The sequence below is a fragment of the Haliotis asinina genome, chromosome 1 (genome assembly GCF_037392515.1).
Source record: "Haliotis asinina isolate JCU_RB_2024 chromosome 1, JCU_Hal_asi_v2, whole genome shotgun sequence".
Lineage (NCBI taxonomy): Eukaryota > Metazoa > Mollusca > Gastropoda > Lepetellida > Haliotidae > Haliotis > Haliotis asinina.
In genome coordinates, this window is record NC_090280.1 from 77,614,735 (window position 1) to 77,637,290 (window position 22,556).

General features: G+C 40.3%; 1 protein-coding gene across 1 annotated transcript; it reads left to right on the top strand.

The window, feature by feature from the left end:
* Positions 1–5,296: 5,296 nt before the first annotated feature.
* On the top strand, positions 5,297–22,510 carry LOC137297622 (ras-related protein Rab-3A-like). Its single transcript, XM_067829500.1, has 3 exons — positions 5,297–6,344; positions 15,658–15,766; positions 20,891–22,510. The coding sequence occupies exons 1-3, from the start codon at positions 6,143–6,145 to the stop codon at positions 21,201–21,203; spliced, it is 624 nt and encodes a 207-aa protein (XP_067685601.1). The 5' UTR covers positions 5,297–6,142; the 3' UTR covers positions 21,204–22,510.
* The last annotated feature ends 46 nt before the right edge of the window (positions 22,511–22,556 follow it).

Consider the following 22,556-nt stretch of genomic DNA (forward strand, 5'->3'; position numbering starts at 1 on the left):
TATCGCGTGTTGCGTCGGTCATTCATACTCATTGAGATGGCAGACAAAGGTATTGAAAGAACAACGAACCAACCATGCCACCTGTCACAATGACATTTCGCATCGCATAATGCTGCAGTTTTCTTGTTTTAACGGTACACGTGTTCAAAGGGGTCAGTACCTCATCAATCACAATATTATGCTCATGCATAAAAGGTTGTTGCTGTTGCTGTTGCTTACAAACAATATCCTACACCTGTCCTACTGCTGTAACTAATGTATACACATGATCACTGTGCTAAATTACCACTGGCCCGCTGGCCCGTGGCTCGTAAAAATCCAGTCGGCCAGTAAATCTCCAACGTCACTGACCTGACTGACTTGGGGATTTTCACGGGGTCATTTTGTAAAAGTATCCGTCTCCTCGACTTATAACACACTATTAAATCATGCAAGATTACGATCTGATTAAACGTCCATCATATCATAGCAGCTTAATGATGAAACCTGCCATATTGACAATATCTTATTCTTATCAATTTTGGTAAAATTTCGTTTAGTTTCTACACTCACATTTCGGGCTAGTGATTTATGTTTTGAACTAGTAACGGTCAGGTATACTTAGTGCGACAGGCTAGCACAATTTTCTCATTATGTTCATTATGTTCATGACATAATCATGATTGTAAAATCGATTCTGCTTTTAACAGAGGTTTATTATAGATGTGGAAAGGGTTGTGTGACATTTTCTGACTATAACAGATAAACGTTAGTTTAAATCAGTGCGATTATTAAAGGTAGAGTTTGACATTTTACAAGAATTGTCCACAGCATGTCATACGTCTTCTTGAAAATGACATGATATTAAGAAATCGCTATTCGTCTTCAGTATTGACTGTTCAATACATTGTGGACAGATTCTGTCCGAAGTTGGGTTAGTTGCTTGTTAAAATTTCAAGGGCAAGGGAATTGATTCACATGAAAAGCACAATGCCCCGGACCCCCAGCAAATTTACGCTGACCATAGACTGATCGCTGGTCGAATAATGCTCTCAGACAACACGACAATTGACCTTGTCAACTGTTTTTCCCATTGTCCAGTCAAATTCCCTCGATAAGGTGTGTTTCGACAAGTAATGACGCACGACACTGGATTTAATGTGACTGGCCATGGACTTAATGAATACATCAAAATTAAAAAAAAACACGTTCATCCATACGTTGCTGTCCTTCCCTAATGAATACAGTATCTCCAGTGCCGACTGTGCCATTCCTTGGAGTCAGTGCTTAGAAGTGATGCTGAGCTCAACATTTGAGGACATTAATACATCATCATCACCTGACATCGACGTTACACCGAACTATACTAAAAACATAATTAAACACCCCTGTATTTTCGCAATGATAGGTTTTCAACACGTATATAGAACTTCTTGTGGTGACCATGATGAAAAAAAACCCTTTTCTGACCCTCATGATCCTTTCACTCATAAAAATGATTGGAATCCATGTTGCTATTTGCTCAGAAGAAACAAGCGCTGATTTTCAACTAAAATGTTGTATGGTCCTGGACGTTTAGTGCTGATTTTGTTGGTGAATATGCAAAATGTCATATTTTTTTACACGATTCAAGCTGGTTAATACATGTAGCCTCTATGTGACTGTATGCTGGTCAGCACTCTCCTCCTCATACCCCCTGTCAGCCACCTGATCCACTGAAGGGACTGTCTACGCCATTCTTCGTGTAAAGCAGCTTCGAATTTGGACACGTTTTGTACAGGAGGATCTCCTTGTTGCACATGACCAATCATGTCCGAAATTTGCACCAGAGGGTAAAGACTAGGGCTCATTCAATCATGAGATATGTCAGAGGGATGCTTGACTAAATCCTTTGTGTGTGTGTGTGTGTGTGTGTGTGTGTGTGTGTGTGTGTGTGTGTGTAAATGTGTGTGTTTCATCCACGAAAACAGTATAGCAATATTCCGCCTTTTAAGCTGTTAAAGAGTGGCTCTGATCCGGATCTTCACAAGATTCATTTCGTATCTTGAATAATCCTCGAGACACTCACTTCTCATTTTGACCTTTGCGCAAACCTCTTGACAATGGCAAAAGATGGTTCATCAAGTGACAGAATGTCCACACGGAGGATCTAAGCGTGTAAATAAAAATAATTTAAAAATGATGATTTACGAATAAACGACTGAAAGGAAAATTAAAAATACATAAAATGCAACAAAACGGATTTATAGAGCATATGGTACTTACACCATATCCTTTTTCATTCATTTAAAATTTGCCTTAAAAAACACGTGATACAGTCCATGAAAATACACGGGTCCCATAGCCCAATCTTGCTTCAGGGTTTATATTCATGGCTGAATTGGACGTTATTGTAATCATACCAATCGATCGGGTTCAGGTAGAGTTCAGAACCAAAACTGCACGCAACGATAACAAATCGGTATTTTACTTCTTGCGATTAATGTTTTATGTGTTCTGGGTGCTCATGGGTATATAATCGTATTTTCTTCAATTTTAATGCCCATCTACATACGGGTACCTATGAAGATCCGGGTTAGAGCTCATCTTCAGTAACCCATCCCTGTCGTAAGAGGTGACTAAGGGGATCAGGTGGTCATGTTGACTTGGCTGACACGCCATCGCATCCCAATTGCCTGGATCGATATCATGATGTTGATCATTTGATTGTCTGGTCCAGACTCTTTTAGTTGCAGACGGTCACCGTATAGATGGTTTATTGCTGAGTGAGGGGTAAAACCAAAATCACTCACCCAGTATATGTACTATTTTACTAGTTTTCTGGCAGTTCATAATTTAGTCAATAACTGAGGTGAATGATTGTCGTGGTACAATAATTTCTGTTTCCACAATCTTGAATGAAACTGCTCGGGGTCAGCTTATTGTGCAAAGAGAAGTTTTTTTATGATTTGTTGAGGCCAGTTGATATTTGTGACATTTCTGACTTTTTCTCCATGACATGTCCATGGAAGTTGATACTTACTAACGTGAATTTAAATATTCGTTAATAAAAGTTGCTTTTTTTGCGTTGTGCGTTCGTTCCATATACACAAACCAACATTATAGGAAATATAACATTGTGAATAGCCTGCGACAAATCAAGATCACTTTGGACAGTTATACTTTCATATATATGATACGTCCTTCAATGTCTTATCCTCAACTGTTACCTTATTATCCAACGAATGCCAGGAAACAGCCATAGCCGCACGGTTTTAACACGTTTTCTTTATAGGAATGTCCATAAATCAGACACTTAAAGTTATTATCATCTAACTGGGTCGGATTGCATTTTATTATTTTGCATTATGTTTTACATTAATCTTTAACATATTCCTTTAATGGGCAATATGTTCTACGTGTACACATTGCCTCATAGACCAATGAATCACTGATGACAGCACACTTTTAAAAAGTATGACACTCAATTCAATTTTTTAATTTCTTTCTGTTTTCTTTCTTTCTTTCTTTCTTTCTTCTTCTTCTTCTTCTTCTTCTTTTATTGAAGATCCAGGGGTAGAACAGGTCTTCAGCAACCCATGCTTGCCATAAAAGGCGACTATGCTTGTCGTAAGAGGCGACTAACGGGATCGGTTGGTCAGGCTCACCGATTTGGTTGACACATGTCATCAGTTCCCAATTGCGCAGATCGATGCTCATGTTGTTGATCACTGGATTGTCTGGTCCAGACTCGATTATTGACAGACCGCCGCCATATAGCTGGAATATTGCTGAGTGCGGCGTAAAACTTAACTCACTCACTCACTCACTCTAGTTTTATTCTTCTTCTATTTCTATTTTTACAACGCCCGTTTCCACTCGAAAGGGATGATTCCGATCTAAGTTTCCTGTAAAATTAGATATGGGGTCTTGTATCAGATAGACCTGCCTGTGGCCTCGGTATAGTCTCAGTTTATTAACATGTCACTACAACATCTAGGATACGTCACACATACGTCATTGTTGTACTCACACGATCATGCAGGTCCGAGTTAGATTTACTGATCTTCATGCCTGTAAGAGGTGACTAATGGGATTAGTTGACTTGGTTGACATCCCATTTGCGTAGATCGATGCTCATCCTGTTTATCAGTGGACTGCCTCGTCCAGACGTGATTATTTTCAGATCGCCTTCATATAATTTGGATATTGCTGAGCGCGGCGTAAAACTCAACTCACTCACTCTCAAAACGATTTATTTACAATTACTACCGTAACGTTTAAAAGGTGTCACAAATCCTCGTTTCTAAACGTCTTCCTTTTCCTAGAATTAGACAGATAGATAGGATATTTATATAGCGCAGATATCCACTAGTGCGTGCTCAAGGCGCTGGTATTTTCCCCTCGATCACTGGATGTCAATCTCAACAGCACATCGTATTTCAATCTCAACACCCTGAGGAATATACAACTCTTGCTGCCACCAGGCGCACCGAGTTTATTGTGGCAATCATCCTAACGAGGTACCCAATTGATAGTTGGGTGGACTGGGCCACACAGTCACAACAGTTTGTCCAAGTTTACTGCACATTGCTGCACCCGCAACTAGGTGTATGCACGTGTTCATGTGGCCACCATCTGGTCATATACCAACGGATTCGTGGGTTCTTTTAAGTGCACAGGGTTGTGTACTGTACACGAGGGGTTGTGACAACGCTGAAAGAATTCCAAATTTACGCTACGTGGATACAATGTGTGAAACCAATTTCTGATGTCCCACCCTGTTATATTGCTGGAACATTGCTAAAACGGCGTAAAATTGTACTCGGTAACTGACTCACTGCAGATGCACCCTTCATGTTAATGGCGGGTGCCATATGTGAGCAGGATAGACTCACATTAGAGAGTTCCTACCACAGCGTACCTGTCAGCCCATACTTGAGGTATCACCATAGTCTCCCTTTAGTCTTGCAGTAACAGTGACGTTAGGTTCTATCTAATCGATGTCACATTTGTTGAGACATTTGAGTCCCCCAGAAGATGTAATTGTTTTGTGACGTACAACGCACATAAATGGCGTATTGCGATGGCCCTGATTAACCGCCCGTTGACCAATCCATCTTGTCGTCAAGGGGCGTTACCACGTTGCCAGTCGCTATTGTTCGGGTATAAATTAAAATCACAAAGCCATTATAACACCTTATATATTTACTCGACGGGACACACGTCCGCTAACAAATCCGTCCTTCCTATTTCACTTCCTACCAAGGAGAGATCTCATCTGTACTAAAGTTTGACTGACACAACCTCTGACCTCAGGGCAGCACGTCTCCTTCAGTCGCGAGACTTCAGCCCAGGTATCACACTGGAGTGTCTCACCACAAGAGCGGCGGCTGGGACTAAAATAGCTCTGATGAGACTCGAAAGATTGCATGGAGCTCCCCGAGTCTTGTGATAGGACTATATTCCAGTGACACAACGCGTAACCTGACATGGCTTTATCAACAACAGACAAAATCAGCAAACCAACGATAGAAGGATTTATATCTGATGTTGTGAACGTTTGACAGCCACATGCGGAACAGGCGTCGAGAGCTCAGAACATACACATTGAACACGCTGAGTATTCTTAAATGACCAGCTGTGGATATGTAACTTGTAACGTTTCTGTTACCAGATTGTGATATTTATATTTAAGCTGCATATACATTTGACTGTTGCCTGAGAGGAGAGGAATACGCGCGCACTCTTTTATGGACAGTGCTTCGGAATACGCCTTTGAGGTAATTAATGCATGCGGACGGACATATGGCATTGTGGTAGATTTCTTTATTAGAGAGAGAGCCCTGCTTACCTGGCTGCAGTACTTGCAACCTGTGACCAGCTGGGACGGATGATTAACATTTAACAAAAACCGCAGTGTGTGCTTGGAATCAAACAAGGTGCAACGCTTTGTCCCGTTTCATTAATGAGAAACGCGAAAAATACCAAAGGGGCGGAAACTAGTTTGAATAAGCTTGTGAACAGCTTATTTCTATATGTGATAAACACGTGGAGTCCTGACAGTGCTTTGTGTTGACTTGAAAATGGAAACCTGCCCATAGGTCGTAGGATATCGTGTAAAAGAATCAAGTCTTCAGTCTGCTTTTGAATCTGGAGAAGCAAGGATACATCAAACAAAAACATGGCTCATTATGACTACAACGTTAAGATCATCCTTCTTGGAGACTACGGTGTGGGCAAGAGTACCCTGATGAATTATCTCGGAAAACAAAAGGAGGGTTCAGTCAGATGCTGCTGTGGGCGATCTAACAGGAATGGTTATGTGGAAATAGAGGTCAACAGGAATGAGAAGTGCATCTTAGCGAGAATAACAGACACTGGAGGTAGGTAATAATCTGCATAAGACATTCATATCACTTTACAGGTTTCTTATCCATCTGTGTTTTAATAAAATGTTAATGGTCATTTTACAGAACTCACGATACATTAAAATTAATATTTAATGACTACAAAATGAAAAGATCAAATCATCATCACCTTAGTTACGTCTTAGCCGGCACAGCCAAAGGCAACCTTAAAAGTACAAACGTTTGAGACCCACCTGTTTCTTTTCGGTCACATCACAAAATAAACAAAAGCATATTAGTATTACACAACAGGTATACTAACCATATGCGTTACTTTGTATTGAAATAAACGCTGATGTCAGTCTGCTGATGGGCGTAAAATAAAATCCCCCCCCCCCCTCCCCGCCCCAAATTACAGGAATGGATGACTGAAAATCAGTAACCATTCCTTAGGATCCACCAGAAGGGTCAGCATCTCCTGAAATAAATAAATAAATAAATACAGTTTTCCTGATTACTGGTCGTAAAACTGAAACAGAGCAAAATCGTTTTAAGCATATTAAGGGATAAATGAAATTAAGTGACATTATCAGAGATTCACGAAAAAGGCCAATATGTCCAGAAATAGATTTTGTGGATACAGAATGAAAGTTATCTCCATATTAGGCGTAAAATTAAACAAATAAAAGGCGTAAACGAAAAACAGGAAAACGAAGCCAAAATAACATTCTAATTGTGTCTTTGGATGACTGAAAGTCTACGATGCCGGAGAGTTCACGAAAAAGGCCAACATATCCTGAAATAGCGCTTGTGGATAAAGAATGAAACTTGTTGTTTGTTGCCTAATGCATCAGGACTCATAAAATGATGCCTGTAACACGAGGCGAGGAACGTGTTCACAGGTTGATCCGTTAGCAAGTGTTGATGCAAAGGTTAGGTCAGGTAATTTACTGTCCTCCTTGCAGTAACCATACCTTCATTAGTACGTTAATGATTAACGTCGAACGCAGAATGTTGCAGAATAGTATCGGGACCATAAGCATCAGTGATTAATATAATGGGCAAATTCGGCACACTTTCAACTCATTTACTGATCTTGACCACCCGTTCCCTTATAGTCACTTCTTAAGGCACATTCCGGTGAGGACGTATTCTAACCAGGAATTGTCACGGTAAGTACACTTTAGGTGACATAGGCTCAAGTCGTAAATCATCTCTTTTCAGAAGTTGAAACAGCTAGTCTGACAGACTCACCATAATACGACATAGCCCTTTGCTAAGATATATAAAATATGTAACAGGTTATGTGACTGTGTGACCTCATCGGCGTGTCGGTGCTTAATGCACCTACGTAATGAACGTATGAGTGGTTGCTTGTATTTATTTGATAGTTCTAGACATTGGAGAAGCCAAGCCGCTGTTTAACAGACACATTATTTTGACTCCAAGCGGACAAGCCGTGTTTCATCGCCTTGATGTCTTGCACTTGTCATCGAAATAGCACGTCCTACACGTTAACGTCTTTGAGCGTGACGGGGTCAGGGCATCGAACCCTCCCTTTTCCTTTCGGTGGCCTTGACCACCGAGGCCGTCATCCCGACGAATAGGGCCAAAACGTCAAGCAATGCAGGAAGCGTCCTACATCTCTCTGAAACTTCGTGTAGTCAATGAAGCAACTTGTCAGGTGTATTACAGGACAGTTCATAGGATAGAGGAGTCAACGTCCAAACACACAATGTAACCTTACACATGACGTCCCCGTCCATAAGCTTATGCTGTTGGTGACCTGTAATGTTAACCCGGGCATAGTTACGGACACGTAGAGTAGGTGACATACGAGAATTTCTTTCTGATACATCCAAATTAAAAGAACGCATTTTGTTCAACAAATTCATCATCATCGTCGTCGTCATCATCATCACCATCGTCGTCGTCGTCATGAACATCATCGTTAACAAAGACGACGACGAGACCGACGATGAACTAAACGTGACAATGCTGATGACGAAACATATGAAATGTATGTTGAAGGAAGACCCCATTCTACGATTCTGACTAAAGTAAGCAGGTATTTATAAATCACTATCAAATGAGAGACCAGTTATTTGCGAAAAGGTAGGCGATCCTGCTGCACCAGTGGCACTAATCATACATGTCTGGGTGTTGCATTGTATCATTTAATGCAATAGAACAAGGACTTTCGCATTACACCGAGGCAATGGGACATTCGCAAATACGTTCCAACGTTTATACGGTATGTGGACACTTACAATGGGGTCATTCATGTCCCTTCGTTATGGTCTCTTGCCAAGATAATTCAGAAAACATACCAGAATACTGGGACAATTTCCTCTTTTGATTTATAGCCGTGTCAGAAACAGTAATGTATGTACATTTGTATGTACTCTCCTTCACTTGGTAGGTTTTGGTATAATATACTAATATGATATTGCCTTCCCCGTGTATTTTAGATAAGAAAAAGTTTTAATGACATCAGCTTAGAATCAAATACGTATAAACGTGGTAACCATGGTAAGATACATACGAGCACACACACACTTTATCAGAAAAATATAATAATCTTGAACGCCTTAGAACAAAACCTTGTCTCACACCTGCTCATGATAGCAAATTAATTCATCTCGGTGTTCCACTCAGTCAGAACAAACCGTCCTCGTATAAACGACAAAGAGATCGAGTATTAACATTCTCCCTGATGCTTAATGGTGAACATTATGAGACTTTTCTAAGCGCCTTGAACACATTTTTGGGAAGTGGTAAGCGCTGTGTATTTTACATTATTATAGATTATTATAGATTGCCCAAATTTCCAGAAAAAAATGTTTAATACCCGGAATCTGAAAGATCGGAATATCGAATATATGATATTCCTCAATTAGATATCAATATAGAGAACGGACTGAACAATACTGAGGACAGAGGACTTGTTGGGCTAATCCTTTCATCCCTGGAGTATGAATATTTAACGAAGCCCCGTAAACGATGTTGTACAAAGCTCCATGCTTTTCATGGTAGATGTCGAGAGTAATTTGCAAACCAGTTTCTCTGTGGTGTGTGTGGGGCTACCACTATTGATAATCACAAACATCCAGAGAAACCTGACCTTTCAGTTTTAATATGAAATATAACCGTTAATATGAACGCACTACCTTTTCGCTTTCTCATTTCACCACTCCTAAATATACCTGCATGAGGTGTCCTTTTTTATTTTGACTGTTTTAAGAAGGTTGATAAATTATTGTAGACAATGAATTTTAACAATCATCTTGCATCTGGCTAGTATTTATTTCTAGCCAGTTTTCTGTCTGAAAATGAAACTCGTGCACATGCAAATTTCACGTCACACACCAATCATCTTTCAAGGGCGATTAATGTACACATGACTATGGTTATAAGGAAATGCAAGAGGTGTGTACTTTCAAAACATGCATTTTTTCCATATTTATTATCAAATCAACATTTACTGACTCCGATTTATCTCCCAGTGTTTTGAATCGTAAGCTAAAAATGAAGTCCCCCTACTTATTTTAAGAGTATACATCCCATGGAACAGTAAATGTGCATCGGACTATGGAACATCTTCTCTTGTTAATCCGAGATGTATTCGTCATCATATGACACAATGCCAGAATAATTCCTTTTTAAATGTATCAATAAAGCACTGCAATGGCGAACATCATGAATTATTAATTCCAGACGAACATTTGTCATGACAACGTAAACGACTATTACCATATCACCACTGTTATATACAAATGACTTATTCAACATAGATATATTAATATACTTGACATTTACATTATACATATTCATTTATTATGAAGGAAGGGTCCAAAATGCAAATATATCGTACAAATGAAACTTGGGATCTGGACTCAATATTTGGTCACTAAGCCTTCATCAAAATGCAAATATATGGTACAAATGAAAACTGGGAACTCTGCTGAACATCATTTGGTCACTGATCCTTCAAATCTGGAAAGATTATCCACATGTCATAAAACGCTCTGCCTAAAGCTCAATTTCTGTATATCTGATCACACGGCTTTAGAGCAAAAATGGAATGGCGCGCTTTGAATGAATGAGTGAGTTCAGTTTTAGGCCGCCGTTTAGCAATATTCCAGGAATATTACGGTGGGGGGGACACAAAAAATGGGCTTCACACATAGTGTCCATGTGGTGAATCGAACCCGGATCTTCGGGGTGACGAGCGAATGCTTTAACCAACCGCTCCATGGATGGATTTGTACATGAATCTTCTTAGACAGACAACACTCAAACGTGTCTGAAGTAAAAATGATAGAGGGTTTAACGCCGCGTTTAACAATATTCCATCAACATCTCAACGGAGACACACAAATGGGGTTAACATATTGTGTCCTTTTGTGGGGAATCGAACTCCAGCTTTCGGCTTGACGATATTACGCTTTAACCACTAGACTACCCCAACACCCCTACATTTTGAAATGAAGATATGTCTTCAGCTTGATTTGCTTGATATTGCTCATGCGGTTGCACTGGTCAGTTTTAGTTTCTGGTTCAGGTGGGTATCCCAGAGGACGGGACTTTCCTATTTGTCCCATCAATCTCTTTCCTTTAAACGGACAAGACTTTGCCATATCCAGTAGGAGTTAGTCTAAAGCGGCGCCAGACCGTTACATCGAAGGTCAAAATGTGTTACACACTGTCAGGTAAAAGTGTGTTTTATTTCTCAAAGAACATCTGCTGATTCATGATCAAGCTATGGTTTTCTACATAAAACTAAACCGCCTAATCTCGAGGTAGCCATGGCATTTATGAAAACTATTGAGTGAGTTTAATTTTAATTTTACGTCGCAATAGTCTAGCTATATGGAGGCGGTCTGTTATTAATCGAGGCTGGATCAGACAATCCAGTGATCAACAGTATGCGCATCGATCTGCGCAATAGGGATACGATGACGTGTCAACCATGTCACTGAGTCTGACCACCCGACTCCCGTTAGTAATCTCTTGTGACAAGCAAAGGTTACTGAAGATCAATTCTAACCCACTGTCATTTGCTAGGCTGATTCGTCACTTGATCAATATTACATGTGATGTCAGGAGATAACCTTTTCAACAAGTTTTCAAACTTAAGGTACAAAAAACGAAGCCTATATTTTCAGCTAACCATATATAATATGTAAACATGACAATCAACTACACAAAAATATGTCAAATATTATGTTAGAAGAAAAGAATGAGTGAGTGACTGTAGTTAGACGCCGCGCTCAGTAAGCAGAAGCAAAGAATATAGAGATGCTCGCCTTGTCGAACTCAACTTTATAATGAGGGTCCGTAAATAATCGAGTCAGGACCAGACAAACCAAGGGCTCGCCATCATGAGAATCGATCTACGCAATTACGTTACAATGCATGACCAAAGTCAGCGAGTCTGACAACCCCGATCTTCACTAGCCATTTTTGTGCAATACTGTTAGACTGTTAGTAGAAGAGGCGTCATAGTGCACTCACTTACTCAGTCACATTAATTCAAAGACAATCGTACATTTATGATGCTTCTGAACTATTCTTAACCGCAGCGTCAGACGCAACAGCCAGCATTTTGAAGTCTACTGGTTTGGACAGCCTGTAAAATGTTCAGTCACAACATACATTTAAACAACCAATATCGTTTAGGCTTTCAACAGCGAGCACATTAAGCCCTACTGGTGTGTTGAGACATGCATGTCTGGCAAGCACACGCTTACACGTATATCATGCTCCCCTTGGACGACGACAGGAACAGTCTGCGGCGGTAAATCAGAATACCGTATGTCTGCATGTGGTGAAGCTCTGTTAGTTAAAGAAATAGCTTATGCCATACACCAATGTGTCGTCATGATTATCATGAATGTGACTTTTTAGGTGATAGGAAGCAGCCCCATTGTCTTTGTCTCCTTACAGCTGTCTCTGGGACATGAAGTAGCCATTTTGTCTTTGTCTCTTGACAACTGTCTCTGGGACTTGAAGTAGCCATACAACTGTCCTAGGGATGTGAAGCAATCATATTGTCTTTCATTAACACTGTCGTTGAGATATGAAACAGCCACATTGCTTTTGTTCCCCTACAGCTGTCCCAGGGATAAGAAGCATTTTGTCTTTGTGTCATGTACAAATGTCCCTGGGATATGAAGCAGCCATGTTGTGTTTGTGTCATGTACAAATGTCCCTGGGATATGAAGCAGCCATGTTGTGTTTGTGTCATGTACAAATGTCCCTGGGATATGAAGCAGCCAGGTTGTCCGTCTCGTGTATAATTGCTTCGGATATAAAGTTGCCACACTCTATGCTACTTACAACAACTATCTCTGAGATATCAATCAGCCACATTTTCTCCGTCTCTGGTACAACTGTTTAGAAAAGAACAATTGTTCTACCTCAGTGACTTTCCTCATTGTGTAATCTCCAGAGGCTGCAGTCACTGATTGGACTCCTGTCTATTAAATTACTTGGTCACAGTCACACAACTGGCCTACTGTTGACTGACATAAACCAACATCCACTCAGTTTTATTGAAAAGGACAATACTAGGCGTTGCTACCGTTTGACCAGTCATGCAACATGAACAATACCCAGACAACCAATACATATTTCGCATTTCACTACCTCTGAAAACATATTTCACATTTCAAAACCTCTGACAATTTTCGAAGTTATTTATAACCTGTCTTTTCAAGCATGATCACGTATGACCTCATACAGATCATCCTTCACGGCTTTTCACCTTAACTATACGGGTATGACTAGACACTTTTCAGAACTAGTTGAATCTTTGTGTTGAACTCACTGAACAGCGATGACCTAACACGTTTTATAGTCGGACTCCACAGTCCTTTATTCTTCTGCATCTTTCGAGGTACACTGCACTTTAACGTCAACGTTTTTGACGTATTCTAGTTCAACAACCCTTACAACTCGGTTCTGCATTGTCCAAATATTCGGCGTTGTTTGAATATGAGTTACCGCAGCATACCCTCCAAACCTAAGTAAATATGGATAGAATCCATTTTGTGAGTTCGAGGTGCTTCATCAAATAAATACAATGCTGCGTCTGCGTCATGTACAGGTGTGTCTCTTTGTTAACGGCGTGGTTGAGTTTTCAAAATGTGAACAATTTTACCCAATACCAATGAAGATAAAACGTTTCAAAACTACAGAGTGTTAATTACGTTTATCATTTCAGCAAATTACCTATGTTTACTGAAAACATGTGCATGGCGGGAGTACTTCTGTGCGGCGACAGGCTATAAATAAAAGCATTTTAAGGGACATCACATGAAATGCGGGTGCTACCGTAAATACAGGACCAACTTACGACGACACTTGGTTATATCAGTTATTTCACTTTGTGTAATTTAAACAGCTATCTTCCCGTGGAAGTCGTGTTGACGGCTGACTTTGTGTGCTGGCGGTTAGGTGCCGGATTCTAGGGGTGTGAGATCGAATTCCGGGATTTTCATGTAATGGGACTCATGAAACCCATGAAAAGTACTGGAATCTGTACTTTGCTGATAAAGCTTAATCCTAAACATTTGACTGGTTTCTAAATGGTATTGTCAATTCATAGATATTTTGCTCTGTGTACAAAATGAAATCTGACACTGAGAATTTTTAAGGGAATTCGTTTTCGCTGACGCTGTACGTTAGAAATACGCTAAATGTTTCTCAAATGTTTTTCAAGAAAGATATTAGACTATATGGATGACAACTTTCTATTATATTTAGATGCGACGTATTCTTATACCGTTGTCCACGCTCACTGACGTGGTTGCTACATACTATCCCAATTGCGTAGATTGATCTCCATGCTGTTTATCACCGGGTTGTCTGGTCCAGACGCCGCCATTTAGCTGAATACGGCGTAAAACAACAAACGTATATTAGTCAAGCAATACTGATGTACTAAAGTACAGAACGGATTTAAAAAAGCTAAGAGGGATTAATAAAGATGACTGAATATGCATCAAAGGAATGAACAACAACATCGTTTTGTCTTTCTAGAGCGTTGGCCTGCAAAAGTCTGGTGTAGAGCGTTTGGGCGTAAATAGATATCCGCGTGACTAATCACATAACCACAGCTCTTGGATAACTAAGGGAATTTAACACGTTGAGTTCATGTGAACTGACATGACCTGTAACATTATCACGTTGAAGCTGAATATATTAGTATAAATATTTCTGTGGGTCTAAACTGGAGCATTGGATTGATTACCAGTATTTACAGGTGGGGACGTTTATATATTCGGGTATACTGCTGACAACAACAACAGGAGTGAGTGAGTGAGTGAGTTTAGTTTTACGCCGCACTCAGCAATATTCCAGCCATATGGCGACGGTCTGTAAATAATCGAGTCTGGACCAGACAATCCAGTGGTCAACAGCACGAGCATCGATCTGCGCAATTGGGAACCGATGACATGTGTCAACCAAGTCAGCGAGCCTGACCACCCGATCCCGTTAGTCGCCTCTTACGACAAGCATAGTCGCCTTTTATGGCAAGCATGGGTTGCTGAAGGCCTATTCTACCCCGGGACCTTCACGGGTCACAACAACAGGAATAGGAAAGATGCTAATAATAGTAATGATGATGAACATGACAACATTGTCAATTACAATGTGCTAAATAGGTTGATGATGGTGATCGAGTGACTGATGGTTTACGCCGCATTGGAAGGTATTCCTGTAAATTAGTTATATAACGGGAGTTTGCTTGACGTGGGAGAAAAACTGACAGATCTTGGAACATAATTTAACGAACGTGATTCGAGGGATAATGTGCGTGAATTTAGTTCTACGTCGCACTCAGCAATATTCGAACTATAAACAGCGGTCTGTAAATGATGGATTCTGGAAACGACAATCCAGTGATCAACAGCATGAATATCGTTCTACACAATTGGTTGCAATGACGTGTTTATGAAGTCAGTCGCTTCTTATGCACGGGATGGGATGGGATGGGTTGGGATGGGATGGGATGCTACAGACTAATTCTAACCTGGACATTCACGGGTCGAGTGATGGCGATGATGGTGATGATGATGATGATGATGATGATGATGATTAAAAGAACATGTGACAATATACAATACAAACTGAATACAAGGCGCATGGTCTATCGCGACTAAGATTGTTATTTTGACAGTAATGACATGTGAACGTCTTATTATGCGTTTTCGCACTTTTATCATAATGAATGACCTCGCGACTGCGACAAAGTCCCTTACAGTATTCCTTACACTGCTGCGTCAGCTGAGCACACATACAGACATATACACATCTAAACACATTTATGTTTTACTTCCAGGTCAAGAGCGTTACCGCAGTTTGACGTCATCTTATTACCGAGGTGCTCATGGCTGTATACTGATGTTTGACGTCACAAGGGAGGAAACGTTTCATAATATCCAGAATTGGTGAGTTGCGGAATGGGGTGATTACCAGAAATATGCTTCGAATATTGTACCTATATAGAAAATCGAACCAGGGCCTTCAGCGTGAAGAGCGGACGCATTAAACGCTAGATTAGTCCATCGGTCTTTCAGACCATCTGTGCTGCATAACACAATACTGTTATGTAGAAGAACAAAGATTTAGTGGAGGTGAAACGAGCTAAATGGAAATTGAAACCCATTTCTGGTGTCCCCACAGTGATCTTGCTGGCACATTGCTAAAATGCGACGTAAAATCATACCCACTCACTCACTCACACACTCAATGTGTTTTCAGATATATAGCGATATGCACGTGTGTGAATGTGTGTGAGCCCATGGTCCATGAATTAGTTCAGATTAAGGCACTTATGAAGTGAACTGTCACTGAGGTGCCAAGATAACGAATGGCCATATATACCCTACTCTGAACATCGATTCTTTAACTGTCAGGCAGGGCAACATCATGTACCATATTTTAACACGTTTTCGGGTACAAGGCGATAGGGAACCGAACAGCCGATTTTCAGGTTAACAATCCACCCGCTGTGTGACGGCGATGGTTGGAAGCTTTTCAAAATGAATACAAGTATGAATAGGTGTCTACCGTTTCGTCTGATGTTTATGAAATCAAAATACTCATTCACCTCGCTGTACTTGTCCAGCCGCAGTCAGTGATCTCTGACCAGACTCAGAAGTGTCAGATAACAAAATAGCTGGCGTCGTGTAACTTCTTGAAATAGACACGTGTTGATATAAATACAGTTAGGATGCTATAAACAGACATATACTTGCCAATGGTTCTCAGATAAGAAATGTGTGACCAGGCCAGCGTGTCATAATTAATGATAACCTTCGGTCCAAAATAGCTAGTCTCGACAAATGTCGCTCTCAAATTTCAAATAACAACGGTACACACACGTTTCCACACGTGCAGGGTTATTCCCGATCACCATCTTCTATGTTAATTAACCCTATCTATTAGGGGGTTCTTGAGAGGCATCTATAAGTTGCTATTCAAAATGTTACGGATGTCATCTTCTTTATTGTATACACAATATACAAGGTGTATGCAAAAAAGAAGACAGCTGACTTCCCTAATATTGTGTCTTATGCCTATTAGGTATTAGGGTTAGCTTGGTCAGTCACGGTGTAGGGGTAATACGTTACCTGTGACATTATGTCCATAATATGTTTTCCCCGTGCCTACTTTGATGGTGCGGAAAAGTAAAAACAAGGTCTCCATCTGAATACTAGACAAATTATACCTACCACTTAACAATTAATATTATAATACTGTTTGAAACAATTCATACTCACGTTTATACATGAAAGCCTGTAATGGGTGAGTGAGTGAGTGTAGTTTTACGCCGCACTCAGCAATATTCCAGCTATATGGCGGTGGTCTGTAAATAATCGAGTCTGGACCAGACAATCCAGTGATCAACAACATGAGCATCTATCTGGGCAGTTGGGAACCGATGACATGTATCAACCAAGTCAGCGAGCCTAACCACTGATCCCGTTAGTCGTCTCTTACGACAAGCATAGTCGCCTTTTATGGCAAGCATGGGTTGCTGAAGACCTATTTTACCCCGGGACCTTCACAGATATGAAAGCCTGTAAAAGTATAGGAGGTGATATCATTGATTTCAGTTCAATTAATTAGTTTTGACAGGTGAACGCTTAATCATCTCTGTATGATTTCTCTCAGTCTTCTCTACAACTTCAGATCCAACCATAAATCACTTTGTTTAGCAAAGAGAACACAAATCACACAGAACCAGTATTTTTATAGTGTCAGAAGTAAATGTCGCTGAGCGATGGCGAATGCTCAGACTTTAAACTAACTTATTACAAATGGACAAGTATTTGATTCACATGGGATACAATTTTGTTGTCAACAAGAGAACACTGACGTCTATTCACTGGAGATGCTGCCAGAAAGATTGTCAACCTACAATCAACACCAAGGATGGCATTATGTCCACATACACTAGCCAGCACATGTCTCTAGTGTACCTCCACCAACACCGCCAATGACACTGCAGTCGAGAGTTTAAGATATCCATTAATAATTTTGTTTATTTGTCAAAATTGCAACATACAACAAGGTCGAATTGAGAGATGTAAATATGCTTTTGGGTCTGTGCGATGGGAAACTATGAGAAAATGTAAGCTCATGGTGAATGCTGGGTTCATCTTACGGCAAGAAATCTTCACAGGAAATGTTAAGGTAAGTCACAGGCGGCCCCAGGAATATCTGTGTGATATAGATGAAATCAGTGTTATTGACGTCCTGCAAACAGACGTCAGGCAGAAAATGAATATTCAGACATAGGGTAATTGCGCTAGTTGAATACTGATATATGCGTACTCGGCATCTCCAGAATCTACTCCTGACAGTGACGTTATACCTAAATAACGTAAATGACGGTAAATCATGGTGGGCAATATGACGGTGGATTGTCGACCTGGGCTGAATGAGTTAGATCTTACAAACCTAACAGCGAGGAGACTTATTGAAAGTGCAATATTATAGTCACAGGCAGAAGTGGCAGCGACGTGACTGGCAGAGGGTCGTCTTCACTGATGAATCTCGGTTGTTTGTTCAGAACTGGTGGCAAACTGCGTGTTTACCACCGAAAGGAGCCATTAATGACGGCTTTCTGCATTCAGAGGATACAATGGCGTGATGAGGCATTTGTCGATAGGAAAAAACACTGGTCATCGATGACGGAAATATAAAGGCACTGCGGATGACAGTCTGCGCCTAACTGTTTTTCCAATTCTACAACAGCTGCCATGGAGTATCCTCCATCAACATGACCACGTCTGACCCCACAGAGCTCGAACTGTTCGGGACATTCTTGCTGACGACATTGCCTACAAGTTGATGCGGCATATACCACTGGTGGACCCAGGAATTTTCAAAGGAAGGGGTTCGAATCCCCAGAAGAGAGAGAGAGCGCCTATTTTCGCCATCCAATCAACGAAAGAATGGAAGAATGACGACATATACACGACTGAATATTTCTGTGGGCTGGAGAGTTTGGGGGTGTTTTGTAGCAGGGGCGGTCGCACACGCTATTAATGTGGCATGTCATGGAACATGAGCGGTTTGAGGTGTGTCAGGTGTGTCCAGTACGTTTTAAACTTGGTTTCCCTACTCCAGCTAAACCCGGGCAACTGCTGTGCCAATATCATTTACTGTATGCCTGTCCTCTTGCATGTTGATTATGCTGAGATTTTTATCTTTTCATTAGATTTTCATCCACCATCTATCATTGGTGTTTTGTCAACTTAACTGATATAAAAGCATACTGAACAGCAAAAGAAACGCAAGTTTCGAAAAAAAAAAGAAATCGCATAAAAGTAAGTGTTTATGTTTTTGTCTTCTATTTACAAACTTTACAAAATTTGCATATCTTTTGCTGTTTTATATAAGTGTATTTTAGTCGTCAGTTTATATAACAATCAGGAGAGTACGAATTCCAACAGTCTTAGGTGTTACCATTGTTGTGAAAGCTAATAACCCACTACTGTCATAGATACCGTTAGAAATAGAGTCGCGTCTTATTCGGAAACGCCCACTGATATAGATATTTATCAATACATTTACTGCCTTGTGTCAAACACACACGACATGAGTCAAAGGTCGCTTAAACATCGAACACGTGAGATAACTCTGTATTAGTCCATGTATCAGTAAGTGAGTGAGTTTAGTTTTACGCCGCGGCGGCCAGTAAATAATCGAGCGTGGACCAGGCAATCCAGTGATCAACAGTAAGAACATCGATCTACGCAAGAGTGTGGCGAGGCAACAGTAGACCTTAATATTTGTTTGATTTTATAATATGATGCTTAATTACAAATTTTCTGAATATTTTCGGGTAATAGTCGAGTGCTTATGGTTATGTCAGGCATATCATTTGGCAAGAATTAATTAATTAATCAATTAAACCACTATATTCGTTTACAAAATGAAGCATTGCTGGAATACTCTTTACTCCATAATGCAGGAGGGAATGGTGGTTAAAGTCACATAGTCGTACATATTTGTTTTTCAATTTTCAGTTACATTAAAAGAACATGGTTTATTTATTTTACGCCCCAGTGTAGTTCAACTTGTTTTAATAAATAATTCATATTTGCGCAAGAAATTCATTCCAGCAACATGGTATAATTTATATAATTTCAACTACAAGAACAAATAAATTTACATTTTAAAAGTTCATTTTATGACAAATTGGTTTAGGTGTATTTTGTATTAAAAGAAACTGTGCCAGTCCTAAATTATTTTGAAAATATGTTAAGTAATTCCACCATCAGAAGTCAGAGAATTCAGAATTTATTGGTGGTGTTCTTTGGTAAAATGGGTGATCGTGTGTAATCATTCTCCGAAGTCGTTAGCTGTTTGTCACAATACAAATTACTAGTATGTCTTCTCAACAACGTATCTTTCCTGTAGCTTTAAGGTCAAGCAAGGAAATGTCATGAAATTCAAAATACACTTTCTCCAACATCAATATTTCTCATCAGCAGAGTCAACATTGAATTATACAAGAATCATCCAATTCATGTGAATAATACTAGGTTGGTGGGCTAGACTTGAGGATAATACCACTTATGGCTATGATAGACACTGAAGGAAAAAATATAAGGAATCACACGAAAGCACAAGTGTACACTTGGCTATGATAGACACTGAAGGAAAAAATATAAGGAATCACACGAAAGCACAAGTGTACACTTATTTTTTTCAAGATTTTTCACAAGTATCGTAAGCACTTATATTTTCCCCTCAGTGTATAACAGTTATTTTCCGTGGTCTGGTTGAAGCAGAGTAACCCCAATTTGCATGATATAAAAGCCGATTAGGATCCATTTGAAAACATTTAATGTGTATGGGAATGCCGACTGTTTGCTTAAATGTCTTGTGTCCGAATGGTACCAGGGTGTCATATGTGAGAGAATCCTCTAATTCACATGCAGGTTCTCACAAACCTAGGACGACATTTGTTAGAATATTTGACTTGACTAATATTTATGGATGTAGAGATGTTACTAAGTGTATTCCAATGAATATCATGAGTCTACTTGTTGCAGGTCCGCTGACCTGGAGACGTACGGCCCAGCTCAGCACGTGTCATCAATCATGGTGGGCAATAAATGCATGTCACCGGAACGGGAAGTGACGCGACAAAGGGGAGATAAGCATGCAGAGCACTTGGAACTTCCGTACACGGAAATCGATGTGGTAAAGAACTACAACGTTATTCGACTGTTTGAGAAGCTCATAGATAATATCATGGAAGTGGCCTCCAGGAAAAACTCTCTGGCAATGGAAATAAAACCACTGTCTCTGAGGAAGGATTCAAAGGAGTCTCTTGCTCCTGAAAACAGTTGTTGCTCATGCTGAGTCTCCCGGAAGTAGATGTCGCTTCAAGATGCATTGGAACCAGTTCGTGGTTCTGGATTTGAAGGTCGATGTTGTATCGGGGTTGTATGTTGTTTTAAGCACTACAATCCCTTCCTGACGTTAGTACGTCTCATGGTGTAAACACTTTAGTGCTATGTTGTAATTGTGCCGTGAACTTCTTATTGAGTTTACAGAGACTCGCGCACGTACTTCTTAGAGCAATCAGTAGGGCATGGATTAACTTATATTCGCAGTGATCGGGGGACAATATAGGGCTGGATGTACCGAGCTGTTATCACTCGAAGACTGGTTATCCCAATATAGAATAGTTAACTGGGATACGTGACGATTACCCAACTATTCAACAGAATTAGGTACAATAGAACGAACGCACCGGACCATTATGGCCAAAGTGATTTATTATGAAAATGCATGGCATTACAAACTGGGTATCCATGAAGGCGTCAAACTTTGTACTGTGATAAATGTGAGAAAACATATGTGCGCAGTTCGTTTGTCGGATCTGTCCATATGACGAGTGTGTAAAACACCGATGTGACAGTGCTGATCACAGCAATGTAATTTAGTATTTATTGTCATCACATACAATTCCCATCCATATCCGCATGTTGTTCTCATCCCCCGTCAATGCCACAAACACACGATGGGGAGTCTTCGTCAACACATCATACAGGGAAGTGATGACGTGTTTCTAGTGGGTGAGTGAGTGAGTGAGTTTAGTTTTATGTCGCACTCAGCAGTATTCCAGCTATATGGCGGCGGTCTGTAAATAATCAAGTGTGGACCAGACAATCCAGTGATCAACAGCATGAGCATAGATCTGCGCAAATGGGAACCTGTGACATGTGTTAACCAAGTCAGCGAGTCTGGCCACCCGATCCCGTTAGTTGCCTCTTACGACAAGCATAGTATTGAAATGTGTGTGTGTGAATCAAACTGTAAATCAACTGCATGGACACAATGCAGAGAAGTAAGTAAGCAAGCAAGCAAGCAAGCAATCAAGCAATCAAGCAATTACGCGATCAAGCGAGCAAGTAAGAGGAGCAAAACATAATTCTTGCTTGACTTAAATTTGACTCCTTTCGGAAAATTAAATCTACATACGTATGTGCTTGCGTGAGTGATTAAGCGAGTGAGAGGTTAGATCAATGAGTGGACGGGTGGGTGGGTGATTTGATGAGGATGGATGGATCAAAGAATGCCATGTTGTCTCCTTGGAAACACGTCTTTGCTTCGTTTGTAATGACTGTATTCTTCCTGTGTGATCAAGGAACCTGTATAGTGTTTATCATGAGTGTTATTTTGTATTTCATATCGTTCATACCGCAACAC

What these genes read in the sequence shown, in the direction of transcription:
- LOC137297622 (XM_067829500.1), top strand. Translation starts at nt 6,143, where the DNA reads ATGGCTCATTATGACTACAACGTTAAGATCATCCTTCTTGGAGACTAC. An exon ending in GAGAATAACAGACACTGGAG is followed by an intron (nt 6,345 to 15,657) that starts GTAGGTAATAAT and finishes TTTTACTTCCAG; the next exon opens with GTCAAGAGCGTTACCGCAGT. An exon ending in TTTCATAATATCCAGAATTG is followed by an intron (nt 15,767 to 20,890) that starts GTGAGTTGCGGA and finishes TACTTGTTGCAG; the next exon opens with GTCCGCTGACCTGGAGACGT.